General features: G+C 42.4%; 1 protein-coding gene and 1 long non-coding RNA gene across 2 annotated transcripts in view; one reads left to right on the forward strand and one right to left on the reverse strand.

Annotated features, from left to right (window-relative positions):
• The window catches only part of mylk3 (myosin light chain kinase 3), a 32,211-nt gene extending 20,998 nt beyond the window's left edge, over nucleotides 1–11,213 (reverse strand). The window contains exons 1-5 of the mRNA XM_077000720.1: nucleotides 10,484–11,213; nucleotides 7,518–7,614; nucleotides 3,352–3,604; nucleotides 625–1,502; nucleotides 186–291 (exon numbers count right to left, since the gene is read on the reverse strand). Coding sequence (XP_076856835.1) covers nucleotides 186–291; nucleotides 625–1,502; nucleotides 3,352–3,604; nucleotides 7,518–7,614; nucleotides 10,484–11,056 — 1,907 coding nt within the window. The 5' untranslated portion in view covers nucleotides 11,057–11,213. The remainder of the gene's footprint in view (nucleotides 1–185; nucleotides 292–624; nucleotides 1,503–3,351; nucleotides 3,605–7,517; nucleotides 7,615–10,483) is intronic.
• A 273-nt stretch (nucleotides 11,214–11,486) lies between these two features.
• The window catches only part of LOC143526090 (uncharacterized), a 28,221-nt gene continuing 16,897 nt past the window's right edge, over nucleotides 11,487–22,810 (forward strand). Inside the window, exons 1-2 of the long non-coding RNA XR_013133816.1 lie at nucleotides 11,487–11,691; nucleotides 11,860–11,950. This is a non-coding gene — a long non-coding RNA (uncharacterized LOC143526090). The remainder of the gene's footprint in view (nucleotides 11,692–11,859; nucleotides 11,951–22,810) is intronic.

Raw genomic sequence — 22,810 nt, forward strand, 5'->3', positions numbered from 1 at the left:
CACAGACATCTACCTACATAGAGCTATCTACAGACAGCTACCTATAGATATCTACTTACAGATAGCTATGTACAGACAGCTACAGACAGCCACCTACAGACAGCTATCTACAGCCAGGAGTCCAGACACAGAGTGCAGCCTCGTCCAGGCTGTGGCAGGGCAGAGATAGACAGATGAACACTCACCCGCCCAGCACCTCATTGGGCCGCACTGCGTAGTAGGAATCTATGGGCACCTGCTTGGCACTGACGATGCGGTGTTCAAACGGGGCAGGCTGAGGCGGGCAGTCATCTGGAGGGATAAAGAAGACCTACCCAGCGAGTGGAAGACCTACCCAGCAATTGCAACTTCTCAGTGGGTGAAGGGCCAACACGATACTACTGATCACAAACACTGCATGAAATTATCCACTGAGCTACTACTAATTTGTAGCGCTATTAGTCAGAAATGTAGCTTTAACAGGTCTCAGGTCAGCTTGTTCCTAATTAACCTTATTAAATTCCTGAAATTTACATTTTTTCATTCATGTAATTAAAGAAAAAAGCAACCAAGGCTTTTCAGTTTAAAAACTACTTAAAAATTACATTTCAAAGTTTGTTTGCATGGATTTTTACCTTTACATACCAATAATTAGAAGTGAACTAGATCCTTGACTCTGACTTGCTGCTTCGGGCTGTGTCGCATTACAAAAAGCAGGACTTGATGTGTCACTGGAGGGGTTAGAGTCTTCCTGGACCATGACTGGTTCTTCCAAAACCAGGTCAGCAGAATTTGGCTTGGTTTCCTCAGCAACCACTTTGGAAACTGGTTCTGGCTTAGTTCCTGTCTGTGGTGTTGCCAGAGCAACAACTTCCTTCTGCCTCACTCCAGACTCCAAGTTCTGTTTGACAGGCATGTTCTGCTTGGAGGACCACGGCTCCCGGCCAAAATCTCCCTGCCTCTGCTCACAAGACTCTCCACACACCCTCTCCTCCTCTCTCTCCATCTCCTTCCTTTGTTGCTCTACTCCCTCCTGCCTCTGGGACTCAGAGGAAGCAGGAGTGTGCTCCACTCTGATGGCAGGGTCTTTGGTGTGCTCCACTCTGATGGCAGGGTCTTTGGTGTGCTCCACTCTGATGGCAGGGTCTTTGGTGTGCTCCACTCTGATGGCAGGGTCTTTGGTGTGCTGGAATCTGATGGCAGGGTCTTTGGTGTGCTGGACTCTGATGGCAGGGTCTTTGGCGTGCTGGACTCTGATGGCAGGGTCTTTGGTGTGCTCCACTCTGATGGCAGGGTCTTTGGTGTGCTCCACTCTGATGGCAGGGTCTTTGGTGTGCTCCACTCTGATGGCAGGGTCTTTGGTGTGCTGGAATCTGATGGCAGGGTCTTTGGTGTGCTGGACTCTGATGGCAGGGTCTTTGGTGTGCTCCACTCTGATGGCAGGGTCTTTGGTGTGCTCCACTCTGATGGCAGGGTCTTTGGTGTGCTGCACTCTGATGGCAGGGTCTTCTGTGTGCGACACCCTGCATTGGTTTGGAAAGAAGCACATCATCTATGCCAGTGGTTTAATAAGCACTTCATTAATCATCAACCAACACTGCACTTACAACATTTCTGATACCACCCGTTAAAACTGAGATCAACTCAGAATCACAGATCATTAGAATGTGATAAAATATGATGTGGATCATGAGAATGTGATAGACTGTCAGTCATGGATGACTCATGTGATCAACTATGAGTCAGAGATCATTAGAATGTTATAAACTAAATCATGTATCAAAAAATATATATTTTCTGATTTCTACTGAATTCACTCTGCCAGGTCAAAGAGTTAGTTTTCCAATGTATACTTTGTCAGATGTTACAGATTAGGTTAGGTTAATGGGGATACTTGAACGACTCTAATAGACCCGTTATGATCCTTTTTGCATTTGCATATATTATTTGTCAACCCAGGTTGGGGTTAGATGTTATAATGTTAACACCTGCAGTGATCAAGAAAGGGTGTGAGTGGGGTGATTGAAATCACCCAACCTTAACCTGCCATTACATCACCAAGTCACATCTGACTATATGAAATGTCTGCCCGAACTGTGTGGCGACACACCCATCAAATACCCGTCAAAACCCATTGTAGAGAGCATGATTATTTATATTTAGAGCTCTATACTATTAACATTTAACTTACCTTAGAGCTATAGAGTATTCATGTTTAAAATTACATTAGAGCTCTATGGTATTAACATTGAAAAAAAATGTTAAAAAGCTAGAAAAAATGATGCAAAATGACTCATAAAGGGACATAGATGATGATTCTCTGAACTGAGGGTCATCAGATGTCTGTGGAGCAGAATCATGCTTTGTCAACTAAGATCTCGGTAATATGACAAAGCTACGGCCCTGAGAGCTGCGTGTCTCATGCACTCATCTTATTCCAAACATGAAGAGTTCTGAGGCTTCATCCATGAGGTATATGTTCACTCAAGTCTTCATCACATGCCAGTGTCAGAATTATATATGTGTGAATATGTGAATGCTGGTTCTGTCTTGCTCATGTTGCTTATGTGTGTGCTCTCAAACGTGACCTGTCAGTGAACAGATGATTCACACAAATTTCAATCAATTACTCATCAAATGATGTAAATTACTGAGGGTAAATTACAATTAGGTTCTCAGATGTATGATGGCTCTAATTTTACATATGAATAGCATTTTTGTGTTTCGTGTTGTGGGAAGGGCTATTGGAGTGGATAAGTGCGTCTTGCAGACATCGGCTGCTTTGTTATTACAGGATCCCCATTTATCTGAAGACCATGAATTGTACAGGCATGGGGAATGGGGAGGCCGCACAGTGCCATTATCTGCTCTTAACGTCATTCTCTGTGCTCAGCATTGCATGGATTGTGTTCACCTACTGCCTGGCCTTTTATCCTGTAATTACTGTAGTGCTAAACTTTTCTTAAAAAGACCAGAGAGGGCACAAAATAGCCAGTTCAAAAACAGAGCACTTTCAAATGAAGATAGCTAGGTACCATGCTAATCAGACTGTATGCTGATCAGACTGTGCTTAGCACACATGTCAAAGGCGCTCAATAAAAGGGCATGGTTTGAAGAGTAAAACAGCATGTCTTAACTGCAAGGTATTGTAATGTCACTAATAACAACAGCTGTCACAGTGTTATAAACGCTGTAGTGGAGCTTCTAAATTTAATCAAGGAGGTGTAGGAAAGTCCTACAAAATGCCCCTGACTTAAAACGTGAAGGGACTCATTAGTAGATAATGGTGAGTTGAATCGAGCATGTTTGAGGAATGGGGGACAGAATCATTCAGCGCAGCAGTTGAACTCAGAACAGTTCCACGTGACTCACATTTCTGGCTGGGAAATGGTTGTTATGGTGACAGTCACCGGTGGCAGCACCTCCTGAAACTGGGTCATCTTGGACTCGTGCTGACTTTGAGTGAAAGCCTGAACTCGCCCAGGCTCTCTGCTCTTCAGGGTCACTTCCTTAACTCTGCTGCGCTGCGGTTTGCCTAGGGGCTGCGTTTCCTCTGCTGACCCCTCTGGGTTAAAGCAGTCTGGCGCACAACATGTGATTTTCTCTTCCCGATGCTCGTGTAGCACTGGTGGAAGGAAGTAGGTCACCCAGTTAGGAAAATAGCACATTTAAAAACCTGGCATTCAATCAAGTCTTTATGATATTATATAAACCTGGATTTACACAAACACTGATGCAACTGATACAACTCTGGGATTGATTCACTACTGAAATTTATTTAACACCTGATTTGGTTCACTACTGACATTCAACACCCGGACTGGTTCAACACTGGGATTTTAGCATTGATGCCCACCATGCATGGTAGCATCCAACAGAGTTTAAAGCCACAACTGACAACACATCAGAATTTGACCAGCACAGGTCATGTTCTGTTTCCATTTCTGGAGTCATTTGTTATTTGTCTATGCAGTGGGCTTTGGAGATGGCTCAGGGACACTATTATTATCACACTATTATACACTCTATTATCACACTATGCCAGTGGTTCCCAAACTTTTTCTGCCGAGCCCCCCTTTAGTAGATGAGAATATTTTTGTGCCCCCCCCCTACACACACCCCCCCATATTGACACGTGCACATGTTTTACTTCCAAGCTCCGCGCCCCCCCTGCAATAGCTCCGCGCCCCCCCTGCAATAGCCCCCCACTTTGGGAACCACTGCACTATGCTATCTAACCCTACCTAACCATACTTAACCCTACCTAACCATACCTAACCTTACCTAACCATACTTAACCCTACCTAACCATACCTAACCTTACCTAACCATACTTAACCCTACCTAACCATACCTAACCTTACCGAACCATACTTAACCCTACCTAACCTTACTTAATCTTACCAATTCACTAAGAACAAAGCATATTTTTGTTCTGCCAGCATCAGCTGTATCCAGTTTCCCTTGCTGTGGGTCTCTCATGTCACAGGATAATCTCAGATCCTGGAGTTAATGTCTGACTCATTCCTTCAACTTCCAGTGATCATTTCACATCTTTTCTTTGTGCTGCCCACACGAGATCATGGGCCAGTGGAGTGAAGAGTGCCAGCTGCTCAGCTCTGTCTACTCGGCTGCAGACAGTAACACATTACTCTGACTAGACAAGGAAAAAATCTACACTATTCTTTCAACCCAGTCAGACGGGCAACTGTATTCAAAGAACCCCTGATGCCTACAGACTGCAGCAATGTCACTGCAAACCCCAGCACAGAACTTTCTCATTTAATCACTTACAGTTTTTTACGACTGCTAACATGCGTTTCCCAATACTTGAGATACATTGTCAAAACTCTAAACACAGCAACACATTCACCTCATACAAATAGCTAAATAGTTAATATTGTGTTCAAAAGCGCATTTTCTTAACTAAATACCAACTCTGCATTTCACAATGCAAACAAAGTTTTTATACACCAACTTTGTTCAAACACAGCAAACCTGGTTCAATCATTCTTTCAAACACTAGCACATATTCTCTATTCGAAATGAACATAGTCAATCACTGCACAACCACTGTAAAAAAACTAACATTTGATGGCAATACAGAAACAGTATTACATGTAATATTTTACTCTCTCCCAGCAAACAACAGACATTTTACAGTAACATCTTTTGTTTTCTTAGTCAGTTCATTTTTACTGTAATCCGCTTCATTTGGACTTTTTTTTTCAAATGTACATTTTTAGCAACATACTGTCTACACAATGAGTGATATTTACTGTTAGGTACTATATGGAGTGTAGATTAGACAAAAAATGAGTCAGTAACAGTTTTGCAGTAGAGGTTATATTTTACTGTATTAGGGACATTACTGTAAATTGTGGCCTAACCCAAAAAATTATTACCATAATTGTAAACATAATTAGCCATGGTCCCATATGTGTAAAAATACACATGTACAAAAAAAGCCACACAAGAGGAAAAAAAACAGGATACAAAACCAAACAGTCTTGTTACATGTAATCAGCAGTTGACCATGTTTTCATCCACATGACATTTGGTCATGGGGCCGATGATCATACACCTTCCACCTCCAGACTGAAAAAGAGTTCCTCAGTGGGGTTGAGGAAATGTGAGATGGGCGGGAGGAAAAGGGACATCACACTTGAATGGTCTATAAATCAGTTTGTGATGACATGAGAATGACAGAATGCTACATCGTCCCATCACAAATGTCTTCGTGTTTCCTCCCACCTGTTCCATTTCTGCTTCTGGAACCAGTTGTTGGTAGAGTTTATCATTGGGAAAAGAGCCACCATTAATGTACCGGCTCAGAGGGAAGGAAATATCACAATGTGTACTGCAATGTCAAGTGTAGGTGTGATCCTTCACAAATTCCATATTGGTCCATACAACAGTGACCTCCTTATTTTGTTTTTGAATGAACTCCACCAGATTCTGGTCCCAGAACCAGAAAGGGGAAATGTGTGAGGAAACATGAGGACTTTTGTGATTACATGGGACAACGTAGCATTCTACCGTTCTCATGTCATCACCAACTGGTTTGCAGACCACCCAAGAGTGATGTCCCTTTTCCTCCCGCCCTACTCGCCTTTCCTCAACCCCATTGAAGAAATGTTTTCAGCCTGAAGGTGGAAGGTTTATGATCATCAACCACATGACCAAATGTCCTTCCAGGAAGGAATGGATGCCGGCTGCCGAGACATATCAGCTGAAGACTGCCAGCGGTGGATAAGGCATGCTAAGTGGTTTTATTCTAGGTGCATGGTCAGGGACAACATCAGATGTGATGTAGATGAGAACATGTGGCTAAATGCTGAAAACCGTTTAGATCAGACGTAATGAGACTGTTCAGTTTTGTGTTCTGTTTTTTTCCACCTTCTGAAGTTTTTGTTTTGTGTATGTGTATTTCTACACATATGGGACCATGGGTAATTATGTTTGTAAAATTATGGTAATTATTTTTTGAGTTGGGCTACAATTTCATGTCCCTAATAAAATATACCCTTTACTGCAAAACTGTTACTGATTCATTTTTTTGTCTAATCTACACTCCATATAGTACCTAACAGTAAATATCACTCATTGTGTAGACAGTATGTTGCCAAAAATGTACATTTGAAAAAAGTCGAAATGAAGCAGATTACAGTAAAAATGAACTAAGGAAACAACAGATGTTACTGTAAAATGTCTGTTGTTTGCTGGGACAGAGTAAAATATTACATGTAATACTGTTTCTGTATTGCCATCAAATGTTAGTTTTTTTACAGTGGTTGTGCAGTGATTGACTATGTTCATCTCGAATAGAGAATCTGTGCTAGTGTTTGAGAGAATGATTGGATACTAAACAAGGTGTCACGGTGGTGAGGCCAGGTCGCCACCAGAGGGCGCGTGTTCCCGTCCGTGACCACATACAACACACGCTCCCGAGCACTACACCACTCCTACCGTCACACTCCCCAGAGTACTAGCACCTGTTCTCAATTATGTTGTGCACCTTTTTATTCCCGCAGGCCGTTCGGTCCAGTGCTGCACAATCCCCCGCTTCACCACACGCGTCTACCTCGCTTAGTGTCGTTACCGCATTTGCCTTTTGCAGTGCTTATTTTGTTTGCATTCCTTATTTTGCGATGGAGAATAAAATTACTCAATTGCAAACCTCGCCTCCGGCCGCCTCTGTCCCCGCGTCTCAGACGTCACACAAGGTTTGCTGTGTTTGAACAAAGTTGGTGTATAAAGAGAGAATTTTGTTTGCGTTGTGAAATGCAGAGTTGGTATTTGGCAATTCGTATGAGGTAAATGTGTTGCTGTGTTTAGAGTTTTGACAATGTATCACAAGTATTGGGAAACGCATGTTAGCAGTCGTAAAATACTGTAAATTGTTCAGAGTCATCAAAAACTGCATCGCCTAATTGTTTTGCACAAGGTGTATCTTTGGAACATTTCCATGCAGCCCAGCTGATGATAAACCCTCTGGGAACACCAACGGAACAGTCTGAAAATGTGGCGGGTCCTACCTGCTGTGGCTTCGTCATTTATCTCCTTTGGAGTTTGGGTTCCTCGATGGCACCGGGCAGCTTTGCTCTTTCCTGTGCTTTCATCCAAACCCTTTATCTGACAAATGAATGACAGATGTGTAACAATCACTTCTGTATAAGCCACAGCGTGTTTGACAGCATTATTTTTCTTAAATAATGGTGAACTTTGGAGAATGTATGTAAAGTGTGTGTATATATATATATATATATATATATATATATATATATATATATATATATATATATATATATAACCCATTCACCCTCCTGGCAAAGCCAGTCTCCCAGTTTGGGGGTGCTAGAGCCAGTCTCCCAGTTTGGGGGTGCTAGAGCCAGTCTCCCAGTTTGGGGGTGCTAGAGCCAGTCTCCCAGTTTGGGGGTGCTAGAGCCAGTCTCCCAGTAATGTTTGTGTTCTGATGGTGCTATCACTTGGCATTGCTGCATCCATCACTACAGCTCTCTTCTGCTGTTTGTCCATCACTACATCCAAATACATATGTCATTAATACAATGTCCATTAGAATCGAAATGGCATACCACTGGAAATGACACATATATTAAATGTGAAACTGAATGGTGATTGATTATAATCTGAAATGTGCCTTATTTTGTCAATTGTGATTTTCACCCCAATCGAATATATATAATATTACTATTTGATGTATTGTTTGCTACTCTTTGGTAAAAATTACTTAAACAGTGAAATGCTGATCACTATTAGAAAGACATAACTGTTGTGAAAAATGCTAAACATAGTGCTCAAATCTGCAGAGAAATGTGCATCAGCTGGTTTTACACACAAAATCCCTACATACCTATCCTAAGCCTATCCCTAGAGGATAGTCATTTATTATTGTGGCTGACTCCTCCTTGGAAGCTTTTTAAAATGCCAGGATGAGAATGTACATACCGTCTTGGCCATCTCAGAGAACTGAAAATCACATGGTGCCACAATGATCCAAGTCACATTAGAGTTTTGCATTTTGCTAAGTGATTCCATTTACATTCCTACAGAACAGGTTTTATTTTACCGTTTATACTCTCCAGGGTCTGGGTTGTCACACCCTCCATTTAACAATGTAGTTTGAAAAGATTAGGCAGTTAAAGTGAGGCCTCTTCTATCTGTTCCAGCAAAAGCAACTGGGAGATGCCTTCAGAAATCAGATCTGCCCCTGATGGAGGATTGGGGATTGCTTCAATACCCAACATGCATTTGTTACTTCTCTAAATTCCCTTCAGGATGAAAGAAGTGGTCATCTTTCTAAAAGTGCTCCAGGTCCTTTAGACAAGTCTCTGGTGTCAGATTAGCCCTCCCATGTTCTTCTGTTACATTCATGCCATGAATGACACACGGACTAAATTAGTAGCTCTGCTTACATTTGTGGGGTAACAAGTTGGGGTATTTTTTTTGTACCAGTACACAGGCCCGTCGACAGGGGGGGACAACCGGGTCTGTTGTCCCGGGCCCTAGGGCCAGGGGGGCCCATCAAAAAGCCTAGCAATTTATTTTTTATTTAAAGTCTATAATTTTTAAATAATCTTGAAATCTTTAATTAATATAAAATTATGTACTCATAATAAGCTCAATGGCTCAAATATATATGTTTTTTACCTATCTGCATATTTTCCATTAAATGCATACACCCCCGCCTCCCACTGGAAAATGGTTTGATCCAGCACCGACCGTAACCGGCTGGTACCCCCACAACAGCGGGAAATACAGTGGTGGATAGTTAAAGTAAATACAGAAATCTGGAGCGCAGACAAGAAAGGAAAAACATTTACCTGACGAATTTTAAAGTTGCATTGTGTTCCAGGTTTGAAAAGTGCTGGAATTTAGGCTAAAGTACTTGAAAATGCTTGAAATTGTAACTACTTCGTTTCACAACAAATAGCTGTCTGACTGAACAGTTCTCGTGAAGACGTTAAGATTGGGCGTTTTGAAAATAAACAACCATTAAATAATGTGATAAAAAGCGAATTATTTCGAATCATTTCGAGTATATGTATAAATATTTAACTTAATTAAGTTTAACGTGCTGGAAAATATTGAAATGGACCTTTAAAGTGACGTACAAGTGCTTTAATTCCACCTTGTTTAGGTGTATGAACCCTACAAACATGACTTTGTTCATTGCACTGAAGCGCGGCGAGCGCGAAGTTACAAAATTCGAGAGGTGCACGACCTTGCGAACCGACAGCGCGCGAGGCCCTCGCGCATGGGCGGAGCCACTACGATTACGTCATTTTCGCGCGAACCCTCGTGCCGCTGGCGCTGGGGGGGGGGGGGGGGGGGGGGTCACATGAATCTTTCTTGTCCCGGGCCCCAGCAAGACTGTCAACGGGCCTGCCAGTACATACACCATATCAGAGCTAGAGTGAGTCAGAGAGCATTTATGCACACACAATAACCCCTAAAAAATTGATTCAACAACTAAAATTCACTATTAGTAGAGAACAGGTGGACAAACTCAGGTACAGCTGGACTCCCAGGGTCTCTGTACAGTACATCCAACATCGTGTCCAACACCACGTCCCACACCATGTCCAATAGCACGTCAGCAGATGAGGAATCTGAAACATGAAGCCCATCCAGCCTCTCTGCTGTCAAAATAGTGACCAGGGAACCACGTTCACATGGCTACCAGGTTCATGTGGACACCAAACTGAAAGATCAAAAGTCAAATTCTAATGCTGACTAAACTGAAAAAACAAAAAAACACACCTTGTTGAAAACAACTAAAAAAAAAACTTCAATACATCCAGACTTTCACACTCAAACACCTCAGACCACAAACCCAGTATTACGCAGCATTAGCTCTTAATGTTGCTGTTTTTTTATATTGTTATTGTTAATCAAACACATTTCTTTCAGTCATTATTACATGGTATTACATGTAAGGGAGCCACACAAAGTCACCCTGGAAGACCAGAGCCACACTGACCTCTTCCTCCTCCGTCACATCCAGACGGCCTTGCTTCTTCCATGGCACCACACCACTAAGAAAGAATTCCATGATCTTCGAGCTGTGAAAGGCGTCCCCCATGCACCCAAATGCTTTCTCCAGCCTGGACACGGAGCTGTCGATCCCCTCCATCTCCTTCCTCTGCTGTTGGCCTTCATGGTTCAGACTCTTCAGCAGCAGAACCATCTCCCCACACAGGGCTCGGACCTCTGTGCATGCTGCTGGGTTGTCTCGCCCTTGTCCTGTGTCTTCATGAGTAGATTTCACAGTAGGCTGTCTTAGCACGTCCTGCCGGAGTTGTGCCATGCTTTGATCCAGAGCACGCAATCCCTGACACACTGAATCCAGCTTTTGGAGCACCGCAGTCTGGACACCTGTCATCTGGTCGACCCGGCCCTCCAGGACGGCCAGTCTGTGCTCCACAGCATTCAGGCTGCCCAGAAGTGTCGGACTGGCCTTCTTTGGCGTCTCAGATGCCGCCTTGGCTTGGTCGACCTTTGCCCCCTCGTACATCTTGGCGATGCAGGTGGCCAAAGTGGCCTGTTTACTCATTGCTGTAGTGGACCTCAGTCAGGACACTGGTGCGTGGGACAAAGGAAACACCTTCCAGTCCTGGGGATTAAGACGCAGTGGAGAAACAGAGCAACTATTTTGGTCGCTCCAATTCCACTTCTCCCCTGGGCCTCTGTGAGGTGGCGGTGTTTGAACTCCTCCCCCAACCAAAACAAATGCTTCAAGCCCACTGTCAGTATGTTCTATAAACATGACACCACTAAAGTAATCACCTTCATTCTGGTATCTTATCTTGACACTTGTATTTTTCCGTCCCCCTCTTCTGTACTGCTCTCTCTCTTTCTCTCTCTCTATCTCTCTCTCTCTTTATCTTTTAGGAGGCACAAATAGCTGTGTGTACTGCCAAAGTTCCAGCACCTCCTTTACGTCAGCAAAACAGTTAAATTCACCTCAACAGATGCCACTGACACATGTACATGCAAGGAGTTACCTTTCTGATTGGCCAGTGATCTATCAAGAGAATGACAATGTGGTGTTGGGCAGATCTCCTGGACTGTCCTCGACCACCTGAGCTTTAGGAGCAGATTTCTTGTACAGATCTTGTACAGCAGATCTCTTGTCTTTCTTGGACCACCTGGATGTTTGGGGCGGTACTAATAGCACACCCTCTTTGCGTGAGTTCCACTTCAGATCAGTCCATGCTGGCTCCTATTGATGGTTCATAGCGCTCTGTATTCTGTGACTTTGGGTTGGCATTTAAAAATAAACCTCTGTGGACTCTGGTATGAAGGTGAATAATGTGCTGGTATGTTCTGGTATCTCATACATGTTCTTTCTCCTAGCATGGAATTCAGTAATGCCAGGAAATGCCTGGGACAAGTCGGCGTCACAACCCTTGACTCATGATTCTTCCGTCTTTGATTGGGCTGCATTGTAAGATGCATCGCCACTCACAAACATAATGATGCACAGCTGTTTGGTTTATTGGGGGAGGATTTACAGCTCGAATGTCACTGTCTGTTATATTAGAAGCCTGTTTCTGTAACTGTGTATGTTGCAGGGCATAAATACGTGGACAGTGACATGCTGGTTGTTTTGATTGGGCATTCCAGCACATATGAAATAAAAGAATAACTATAAGGTTAGGAGTGTAAAATGTGAACTTAAATTTGAGAATATTTACATCTTTATTGATTAAACAATATAAAAATAAAGATTTCATAATTGAACAAATAAATAATACATTATTCAACATAATGGTTAACCAGCTTAACATTACATTACTATATTATGTTAACTATAGTTAGAAATTATAGTCCACCAAAATGGAGAGATTGTGTACAAGGGACTATGATTCTCATATGATTCAGTCAATATACAGTACAGTATATGTAATAAAAGATGACAACCTGCATTCATTTTAAATGGAAAAATTGTCCTAGTAAACTGAGTAAATACTTAAATAAGATAATAAAACATCCGTGTGGACTTCTAAACATTTAAACACATCAATCACGCTGCCCTTTTAGCTGCTGTTTGTAGTATGTGTGGAATCTAAATACTGCCGCTCTGGCTGCAGGAGAGGCAGCTTGTACATGTGTACATCGTACCAGGGCAGGAAGTCCTACTGGGGCTTTTAAAGGGAGTGCGGCCCCGCAGGTCTTATACGGTGGGCCAAATGTAAGCCACAAACTTTATTTATATATCCCTCCCCAGTGAAAGTTTGATTCTCTGCCCTGCAAGCCACATGGTGTAGAGTGGCATTATGTAACAAGGAGCCGTGGAACATTACCAGCTGGTCTCTGACTGACCAAACAACACGCCTCTTCACGGCCTTCGCTTGTGAGGAGTAGGCTGGATTCAGCGGCATGGGCCCACTCTGAATAAACAACTTGATTTACAAGTCCACTCGCTACATGGAAAGAGTGACAGCAGCTTTGGAAGCGTAGAGTGTATGATCTTGGCAGAGAGCAGGATTATGATTGAATGTTTTGACTTGCAAAATGGGACCATCCACACATTTAAACATAATGGAGGTGCCACATCCAGCTCCTCCCTCCTCCCTTCTCCCGCCTAGCTTCCCCGTTCCCTTGGTTTCCCTTCTGTCTGTCACGCCCCTGTCCTCAGTGTTCCCAGTGTAATTTAGTCCCTCTGGTTCTGCCTTCCGTGTCGGTCATTGTGTACGTGAGTCCCTCTTTGCTTTCTTGCCTCGGTTCTTTATGTTCTTGCTGATCGTGCTCTTGTTCAAGTTCTCTGTCTTGTCTCCCATTTCCGTTGTGGTTATGTGTTCTCCTTGTTGCCCTACCTCCCTGCTCCGCATAGTCTGTCTTGGTTAAAGTCTTTGGTCTTTGTAGTTATGTGGATACTGTGTGATTATGTGGATATATTCATCTAGGGATAATAGGGCAAAATAACTGACTGAAGTCTGAATGCCTGTCATAGCAGAGATATGTATCAACGAAACCATAATGCTGCCAGATGCTAATTCCATCAATTGTTCCCTCACATGCCCTAAGACTATGACTAACCCAGTGGAACTCTTCCCTCACACACCAAGGACCCCAACCCAGTGTAACTCTTCCCTCACACACCTAGGACCCCAACCCAGTGTAACTCTTCCCTCACACACTAAGGACCCCAACCCAGTGGAACTCTTCCCTCACACACTAAGGACCCCAACCCAGTGTAACTCTTCCCTCACACACCAAGGACCCCAACCCAGTGTAACTCTTCCCTCACACACTAAGGACCCCAACCCAGTGGAACTCTTCCCTCACACACTAAGGACCCCAACCCAGTGTAACTCTTCCCTCACACACCAAGGACCCCAACCCAGTGTAACTCTTCCCTCACACACTAAGGACCCCAACCCAGTGTAACTCTTCCCTCACACACCAAGGACCCCAACCCAGTGTAACTCTTCCCTCACACACCTAGGACCCCAACCCAGTGTAACTCTTCCCTCACACACCTAGGACCCCAACCCAGTGGAACTCTTCCCTCACACACCAAGGACCCCAACCCAGTGTAACTCTTCCCTCACACACCTAGGACCCCAACCCAGTGGAACTCTTCCCTCACACACCAAGGACCCCAACCCAGTGTAACTCTTCCCTCACACACTAAGGACCCCAACCCAGTGGAACTCTTCCCTCACACACCAAGGACCCCAACCCAGTGTAACTCTTCCCTCACACACCTAGGACCCCAACCCAGTGTAACTCTTCCCTCACACACTAAGGACCCCAACCCAGTGGAACTCTTCCCTCACACACCAAGGACCCCAACCCAGTGTAACTCTTCCCTCACACATCTAGGACCCCAACCCAGTGTAACTCTTCCCTCACACACTAAGGACCCCAACCCAGTGTAACTCTTCCCTCACACACCAAGGACCCCAACCCAGTGGAACTCTTCCCTCACACACCTAGGACCCCAACCCAGTGGAACTCTTCCCTCACACACTAAGGACCCCAACCCAGTGTAACTCTTCCCTCACACACCAAGGACCCCAACCCAGTGGAACTCTTCCCTCACACACTAAGGACCCCAACCCAGTGTAACTCTTCCCTCACACACCTAGGACCCCAACCCAGTGTAACTCTTCCCTCACACATCTAGGACCCCAACCCAGTGTAACTCTTCCCTCACACACTAAGGACCCCAACCCAGTGGAACTCTTCCCTCACACACCAAGGACCCCAACCCAGTGGAACTCTTCCCTCACACACCAAGGACCCCAACCCAGTGTAACTCTTCCCTCACACACTAAGGACCCCAACCCAGTGGAACTCTTCCCTCACACACCAAGGACCCCAACCCAGTGTAACTCTTCCCTCACACATCTAGGACCCCAACCCAGTGTAACTCTTCCCTCACACACTAAGGACCCCAACCCAGTGTAACTCTTCCCTCACACACCAAGGACCCCAACCCAGTGGAACTCTTCCCTCACACACCTAGGACCCCAACCCAGTGGAACTCTTCCCTCACACACTAAGGACCCCAACCCAGTGGAACTCTTCCCTCACACACCTAGGACCCCAACCCAGTGTAACTCTTCCCTCACACATCTAGGACCCCAACCCAGTGTAACTCTTCCCTCACACACTAAGGACCCCAACCCAGTGTAACTCTTCCCTCACACACCAAGGACCCCAACCCAGTGGAACTCTTCCCTCACACACTAAGGACCCCAACCCAGTGTAACTCTTCCCTCACACACTAAGGACCCCAACCCAGTGGAACTCTTCCCTCACACACTAAGGACCCCAACCCAGTGGAACTCTTCCCTCACACACCTAGGACCCCAACCCAGTGTAACTCTTCCCTCACACATCTAGGACCCCAACCCAGTGTAACTCTTCCCTCACACACTAAGGACCCCAACCCAGTGTAACTCTTCCCTCACACACCTAGGACCCCAACCCAGTGGAATGGCAGCTGCTAAATCTGACAAAATGGTGTTCCGTTCATTTTGATGTTGTGTCTGATCATGTAAAACCTCAGTGGTTTCTCTCTTGGATTCTTATGTATACATTCTGTGGAAATCTAAGATTTTATCAAACTGACAGGAAAACGTGCTGGAGGACAACACAAACATGGTGCGACAGGTACACTTAAATTTTGGACATGAGAGGAAAATATCATGGTTATCGTCATGAGTGTAAAGCATCTTGGTTATGGATATGAGTGTAATGGTTATGGACTATGTGTGTCAGACATGACAAACAGATGTTACAGCGACAGGTGCTCCGTGGCTCAAACACCTTGGCTGCTGTCTCATAGGGACAGGGCCTCTGCTCACAGATGCTCCATTGTTTGGCCTGTACCACTGTTTAGTCTTGGCATCTTGGTTATGGGAGGATCATGTGTGGATTTGCACTGTGCTCCAGACATCTTTAATACGGTGAAGCCCTTTACTTGCACATCTGATGAAGGACCTCTGTCCAGAACATCCCGTTTCTCTGGAATCTGGAATCTTACCTAAGTACACTGTAGTTACTTGCCTCTTCACATACACACACACACACACACACACACACACACACACACACACATATATATATATATATATATATATATATATATATATATATATATATATATATATATATATATATATATATATATATATATATAAAGAGTTTGGTTCCAAAACGCGATAGACGCCATTTAAAAAAAATGAGTTAGAGCCGGAATCAGAATGGTATGTGACCACTCTTGAAAAGCCAATATTCAATTTTTATCAAAACGCCACATCCGCCATGTAATACTGCCCTGCTTTCTCTCTTTCTTTCCAAAATGCAACAAACGCCAATCCTGATTTCCCGCAGAACGCCACATCTCCACTTATCCAATCACAGCGCACCACCACATATGGAAACACCATAGAGCGACCTGTTGAGCCGCCCGGCATTTCTTGGAGCCTACTTTGTTAAAATATATCTCGTTTTTCACTCTCAAAGTCCGCTAAAATGAACGGTTTTGATGGTATAGAGGAGCCTGTTCGTATAGCAGTTATACTATTTATGTTAATAGTTATACTATTTTACTCTTTATGTCTGTAACGGGTGCGAGGGAGTCGAGGATGCAAAGACGAGGTGCATTCAAAGGCTACGTGTATTGAGCTTGACGACGGACACACTCACGGCGTCTTGAAACAGCTGTCAATCACACTGAACAGTAAACGCTCACGGCGCATCATAACACCAGTAGAATACACTACACAGTACACGCTCACGGCGTGCTGACACGGTTTAACACACACAACGAATGTCACGTTAAAGACGAGGCTGAAGTTGGTTCCTTATTCGCCAGTGTCTTATTCGCACTTTCCGTTCCACCTTAAAAAAATAAAGCGGTAGTTTCATTATGTCGCCGCGATAGAATGTATTGTACGTTTCTATGACTGTATCTCCTGATTCTTACATCGTCTGAGAGATCTGACGAGCAGGTTTGATTGACCATATAAGTGACTGTATAAATCCAGAAGAAGAAGAGTTTTTACTGTAGAATATTTTTATAATCGTCCTGTGAACTTGGCATGTCAGGCGAAAATGTACTATGCATACAGTGCATTGGTCTTAGTTTGTATGGCTGTATCTCCTGATTCTTACATCGTCTCAGAGATCTGACGAGCAGGTTTGATTGACCATATAAGTGACTGTATAAATCCAGAAGAAGAAGAGTTTTTACTGTAGAATATTTTTATAATCGTCCTGTGAACTTGGCATGTCAGGCGATTGAATGTACTGTGCATACAGTGCCTTGGTCTTAGTTTGTACGGCTGTATCTCCTGATTCTTACATCGTCTCAGAAATCTGACAAGCAGGTTTGATCAGAGCCGGAGTGGCTAATCGGGAGATTCGGGAGGATTCCCGATGGGCCGGTTCATGTTAATCTCTAGTTTGGGCCGATTGGGAGGGAAAATAATTTTGGGCCGGATTTGGGCATAAAACTCCCGGGCTGAAAAAGTGTCCCACTCCGGCCCTGGGTTTGATTGACCATATAAGTGACTGTAGAAATCCAGAAGAAGAAGATTTTTTACTGTAGAATATTTTTTTTATTGACCTGTGAACTTGGCATGTCAGGCGATAGAATGTAATGTGCATATAGTGCAATGGTCTTAGTTTGTATGGCAGTATCTCCTGATTCTTACATCGTCTCAGAGATCTGACAAGCAGGTTTGTCAGGCCATATAATATGTTCAGTATATTTTACTTTTGTCTTATTTCATACGGTTTTATCTCCTCATTATCACCTTTTTTTTACTCATTTTCTATGCCATTATTTGCTTATTGTCAAACTTTCAGGCAATTAATTAAACCTGTGTAACCCATTTGTATACTTGTGAGTACAGTAACATTTTACTGCACTATCTTCACTTGCCCTTTTTAGGCACTTAAGTTCAAATGTATGTACTTTCTGTCTTGTCCTTTCTGTCCTTGCTCGGTAATCTTTAAAATATCACTCTAACATGAAACATAATTTAGCCTACTCCAATAGACTTTTTCTTTCAGCGCTTGTAAAGGAAATTGGGTATTGGAATGATTCATAATCAATAAAGGGCATTATTAATTATTATTTTCTCTAATTAAGTAATGATAATGTATGCTTGTGTAACTGAAACTGTTTGTTCTCAAACTTTCAGTGAAGGCAGCAGGCTTATGTATGTGCGTGGTGGGCGGTGGTGTGCTCAAGGATATTTAGCAAGAGAATGAATACGCTGTCTAATGTAACTTCACTGGTAGCCATGTAAGGTTTATAACTGTTGTGTGACGAGGGTGGGGCTAGGGGTATACTGGCTTTGAGAAGCTGTTCCATTGTTTTGAGAAGACTTTATGCATTGCTTTGTCTTGCTTCAATAAACTTGCTACTCACTTTGATCAAGACTCAGAGACTCTGCATTTTATTTCTGTCACTATTTTTCTGTCACACTCTCAACAAATGTTATTTTTCCCTATCCCTTCTGGTCATCAAATTGTCTCCAAATTTGGTTAACAGCAAGCGTGGTTTCTTTTATTTACATCAAGTCCAAGAACTGAGAAGCTGAGCTTGAGTAGACTATCTCCATTGTGATCTCCATTGTGAGGACAATGAAACATAATATCAAAGGAAACAAACAGCAGGAATAAAACACAAATTGACAAAATAACACCAATCTAAACCAAAATCCCACAGAACCTCTATAATAACTTTAAAAAAGCTATAAACCTACTATTCTATACTCTATACTATTGTATAAAAGATAAAAAATAGTAAGTCCTTCTAGATATGAGTGTGTGATGAATTAAGATATAGAATTAATATTATAATCTGTAATATTATAATAAACATAAATACAACAAATGAAAATTATGTTAAATTTTATATATTGATTGCAAAAATAAATTTAAAAGAATGCATGTTTGTTTACCCTGACATCATTTTAATCATAATTCATGATTAATCAAATTCATCAACAGCATTAATTTAAATAACTCTGAAATTGGATGATTTTAAATTATTTGTAAATGATTAAGCAAACACACTCATACGTATAAAACCATAATTTAGAGCTTTTTATTATTATCAGGGTTCCCACGGGTCCTTGAAATCCTTGAAAGTTTGTGAATCTGAAAAAATAAGTTCAAGGCCCTGGAAAGTTTTTGAAAACAGGCATAAAACACAGCCGTCCTTGAAGGTCCTTGAATATTTTGAAATTTCACATGGATGAAGACCACAGTCAAGGAATAATAAGGCACAGTTGGTAGGAAGTCAATATTTACAAAAGATTGCTATGAAAAAGATTGTCATCATGTTTTAAATTTCTCATCCTTTGTTGAAAAATATGATCTGATATGATAATTGTTATAAAGATTTTAAGAACGTCTGCAAAGTGATTCCTTTAGCATTAATTCAATTAATCAAAAATGTCATTTTATATTCAGAGTTGACTGTTTCGATGCCCGTGTTAAAAGTGAATGACTAACTTAGTTGACTTCAAGTGTAATAACAAGAGTATCACTGATGGTATGAGACAAAAGATGTAATAGAGATTCTTTCAAGAAACATCCTAATACAAATTATAAAACCACAATGGCTTGTCAAATGACCCATATCTTCTAAAGTAAAAGAGACTCATTTCAAAATAATAAATAAGATATATCCTGTAGCCATGTTTCTTGAAAGAAGATTTAAACTTGATGTGGATTCATGTACCTTTTGTAAGTCAGAAGATGAATTCCAGGAGCATTTGTTTTTTCATGTCAACATTAACAAAGTTTTTGCATGGACACTAGAAACTCGATTAATCTCAAACTTAACATTCTTTCTTTTGATACCATTTTACTTTATGCGGAAAACTTAAGTTCGGATTTCTCTGATGGCATAAATGTAGTCGTACTTTTAGCAAAATACCACATTCACTACAGTAAGTGGAATGGTTAAAAGCCTTCTTTTCTCTTTATGAATGAATTAAATTCATATTACTCTTCATTAAGTAGATAAAAAAACTTGTAAAATGCTAGTATCATCTCACACCAGATTTCTCTAGAAATCTATAGTTCTAATTAAGGCTGGGCGATATGGAGCAAAAATAATATCTCGATATTTTTTAACTGAATGGCGATATACGATATATATCTCGATATTTTTTCTTCCCAAAAGGTAATAACAAAGTGGCAGTAATAAGTCAAATCTACGTCCCAAATGAGTTGCGCGAAGAAGAGAGGCAGGACAGGGCGGAAGATGTTAAAAGAGAAACTCAAGTAAATTCACTATTCACAGTGTTGTGCGTGAACGAGTTCAAAAGAACGCGTTCATTGAACACGCTCATTTTTTCGTGAACGTTGAACTGAACGAAACATATTTTTTAATAACTTGAACGTGAATTAGTTCACATTATGTGTCATGAACGGTAGACATCACTGTAAATTAACGTTGGAATTTGTTTCCATTGAAAACTGAGTGACATCTGTTTTCTCTTTTGAAACGCAACGAGAGAAATTTCCTCCCTCCTGTATTCTCGCTGGTGCCACTTAAATCATGCATCACCAGACAGAAATGGTTTTGACGGTGTGTGCGCAATGCATTGTGGGCAACGTAGTGTCCGCATGAGAATAGTTAACATACTGGCTAATTAATAACATACTGGCTTCCGCACAACGTTACCCGTGATGAATTGCAGCAGAGCGGGGTAGGCATAGCACGTATAAGAACGTATAGCGATTTCTAGCTTGTAGTTGTCACGTCTGGCTCCGCCCCCTTCTAGTCTCGTCGTTTTTATGTTTTCCTCGTTTTTGTTACGCCCCTCTGTTGAGGAGTTTCAGCTGTTCCGTGTTAGCCCATGTCCAGACTATACTTTGAGGGATCATTGTCGTTTCTTTAGCTCCTAGTTGGTGTGTATATGTCCAGACTATACCTTCAGGGATCATTGTCGTTTCTTTATCTCCTAGTTGGTTGGTGTGTATATGTCCAGACTATACCTTCAGGGATCATTGTCGTTTCTTTATCTCCTAGTTGGTGTGTATATGTATAGACTATACCTTCAGGGATCATTGTCGTTTCTTTATCTTCTAGTTGGTGTGTCTATGTCCAGACTATACCTTCAGGGATCATTGTCGTTTCTTTATCTCCTAGTTGGTGTGTATATATAGCCTATGTCCAGACTATACTTTCGGGGATCATTGTCGTTTCTTTATTTGAGAAGCCTCTCGCTGCAACCTGCAGGAAGGCGGAGTTGGACATCCAACCCCGCCCACATCCAACTCCACCCTCTTCTCAAGTCCGAAGCCACGCCCATGTTACGTTCGAAACTCGGACTGTTTTTGCTTCCAGTAAACAGAACTTCCAGATTTTAATTAGTTTAACAGATGCCAAGAAAAACACTCACATGTTATTGACCAAAATGTATGTTTTTCTTTATTATCCCACATGAATAATTTAAGTCTTAGAACAATCTTTTTAGATGTTTCTTGAATAGTTTAATTGACAGTTCTGAATATGTACAGGACATACAAATGATTGAAATTACATTACTCTCTTACCCAAAGGCAGGGTTGCCAACTCTCACGCATTGAGCGTGAGACACACACATTTGACTGTCTTCACACGCTCTCACGCCACACTTCCGATATCTCACGCCGAAAAAAATTTTGTTTATTTACCTGTGATCCACATCTATAATTCAACGAGTTACTAGTTCGCTCTGGCGCCAACCACTGGTGATCGATCGCGATATAATACTTAATTTGTGTCCATTTTACACCCCGCCCGGTAACAACTTACGTTCGCTACGACACCCCCCCCCCCCCCCCCCCGGTCAACAATTTTACACTCGCCACCTCCTCCAGGTTCAAATCTCACTCCAAGCGATCTTGAAAAGTTGGCAACCCTGCAAAGGTACAGCAATAAAATAAATATTAATGTAGCAACAGTGGTTGTAAAGGCACATGAAAGGCACATGAAAGGCACATGATAAGACACTGAGCCATCGTCAGTGTCCCTGGGGTGCGTGGTGGCAACATCATAATGTGCTTAGCCATTAGTCAGAATAGTGTTCATCGTGCCACTCTTGGTCTCTACAACACTGCCATATCACTAGAGTTGCTCAGGTGTGTCGCCATTTGCGAAAGTGGGCTGGGCTGCTTGAGTACACTAAACACCAACATTACTATTACACCCAGTGCTTAATTTGTAAATCAAACGATGCCAGAACGCAAACAGCGGCATGAGACAAGGGGTCACTGAGGCCAACAATGTCACCGGATCGCACACAAAGCCCAACGCTTAGGCGCACAAATGTCAAAATAACAAGCCAATTCGTATATATATAAATTACTTTTAAATTATTGTTTAGTGTTTTAGTTTAGTGTATTAATTAGTGTTTTATAAGTGTTTTAAGTGCAGAAGTGCATTTTATGTGCATTTTCAAGTACTTTAGCCTAAATTCCAGCACTTTTCAAATCTGAAACACAAAGCAACATTAAAATTGGTCAGGTAAATGTTCCTTCCCCTGTTTTTGAGGGGTGTTTCTTTATACTACCACACATCGTTTCAGGAGGACACTAAAAAATGTGACGCGCGCGATGTGTGCGGAGTCGTGCGCTACGGTCACTCACGAAAGTATAACTAGCTTTATGGGAGACACGGAAAGGCATAGCTAAAAAGGAGAGCTCTTATGTGATTTAGGAATGTGGATTTTGTGTTTAAAAATGTCTTTTATAGAATTATTTGTTCAATTAATTGGTTCAACGCAGACAGATTTCTTCATAACTTATAATTGGTAGGCTTGAAAGTTACCGGATCGAG

The sequence above is a fragment of the Brachyhypopomus gauderio genome, chromosome 1 (genome assembly GCF_052324685.1).
Source record: "Brachyhypopomus gauderio isolate BG-103 chromosome 1, BGAUD_0.2, whole genome shotgun sequence".
Lineage (NCBI taxonomy): Eukaryota > Metazoa > Chordata > Actinopteri > Gymnotiformes > Hypopomidae > Brachyhypopomus > Brachyhypopomus gauderio.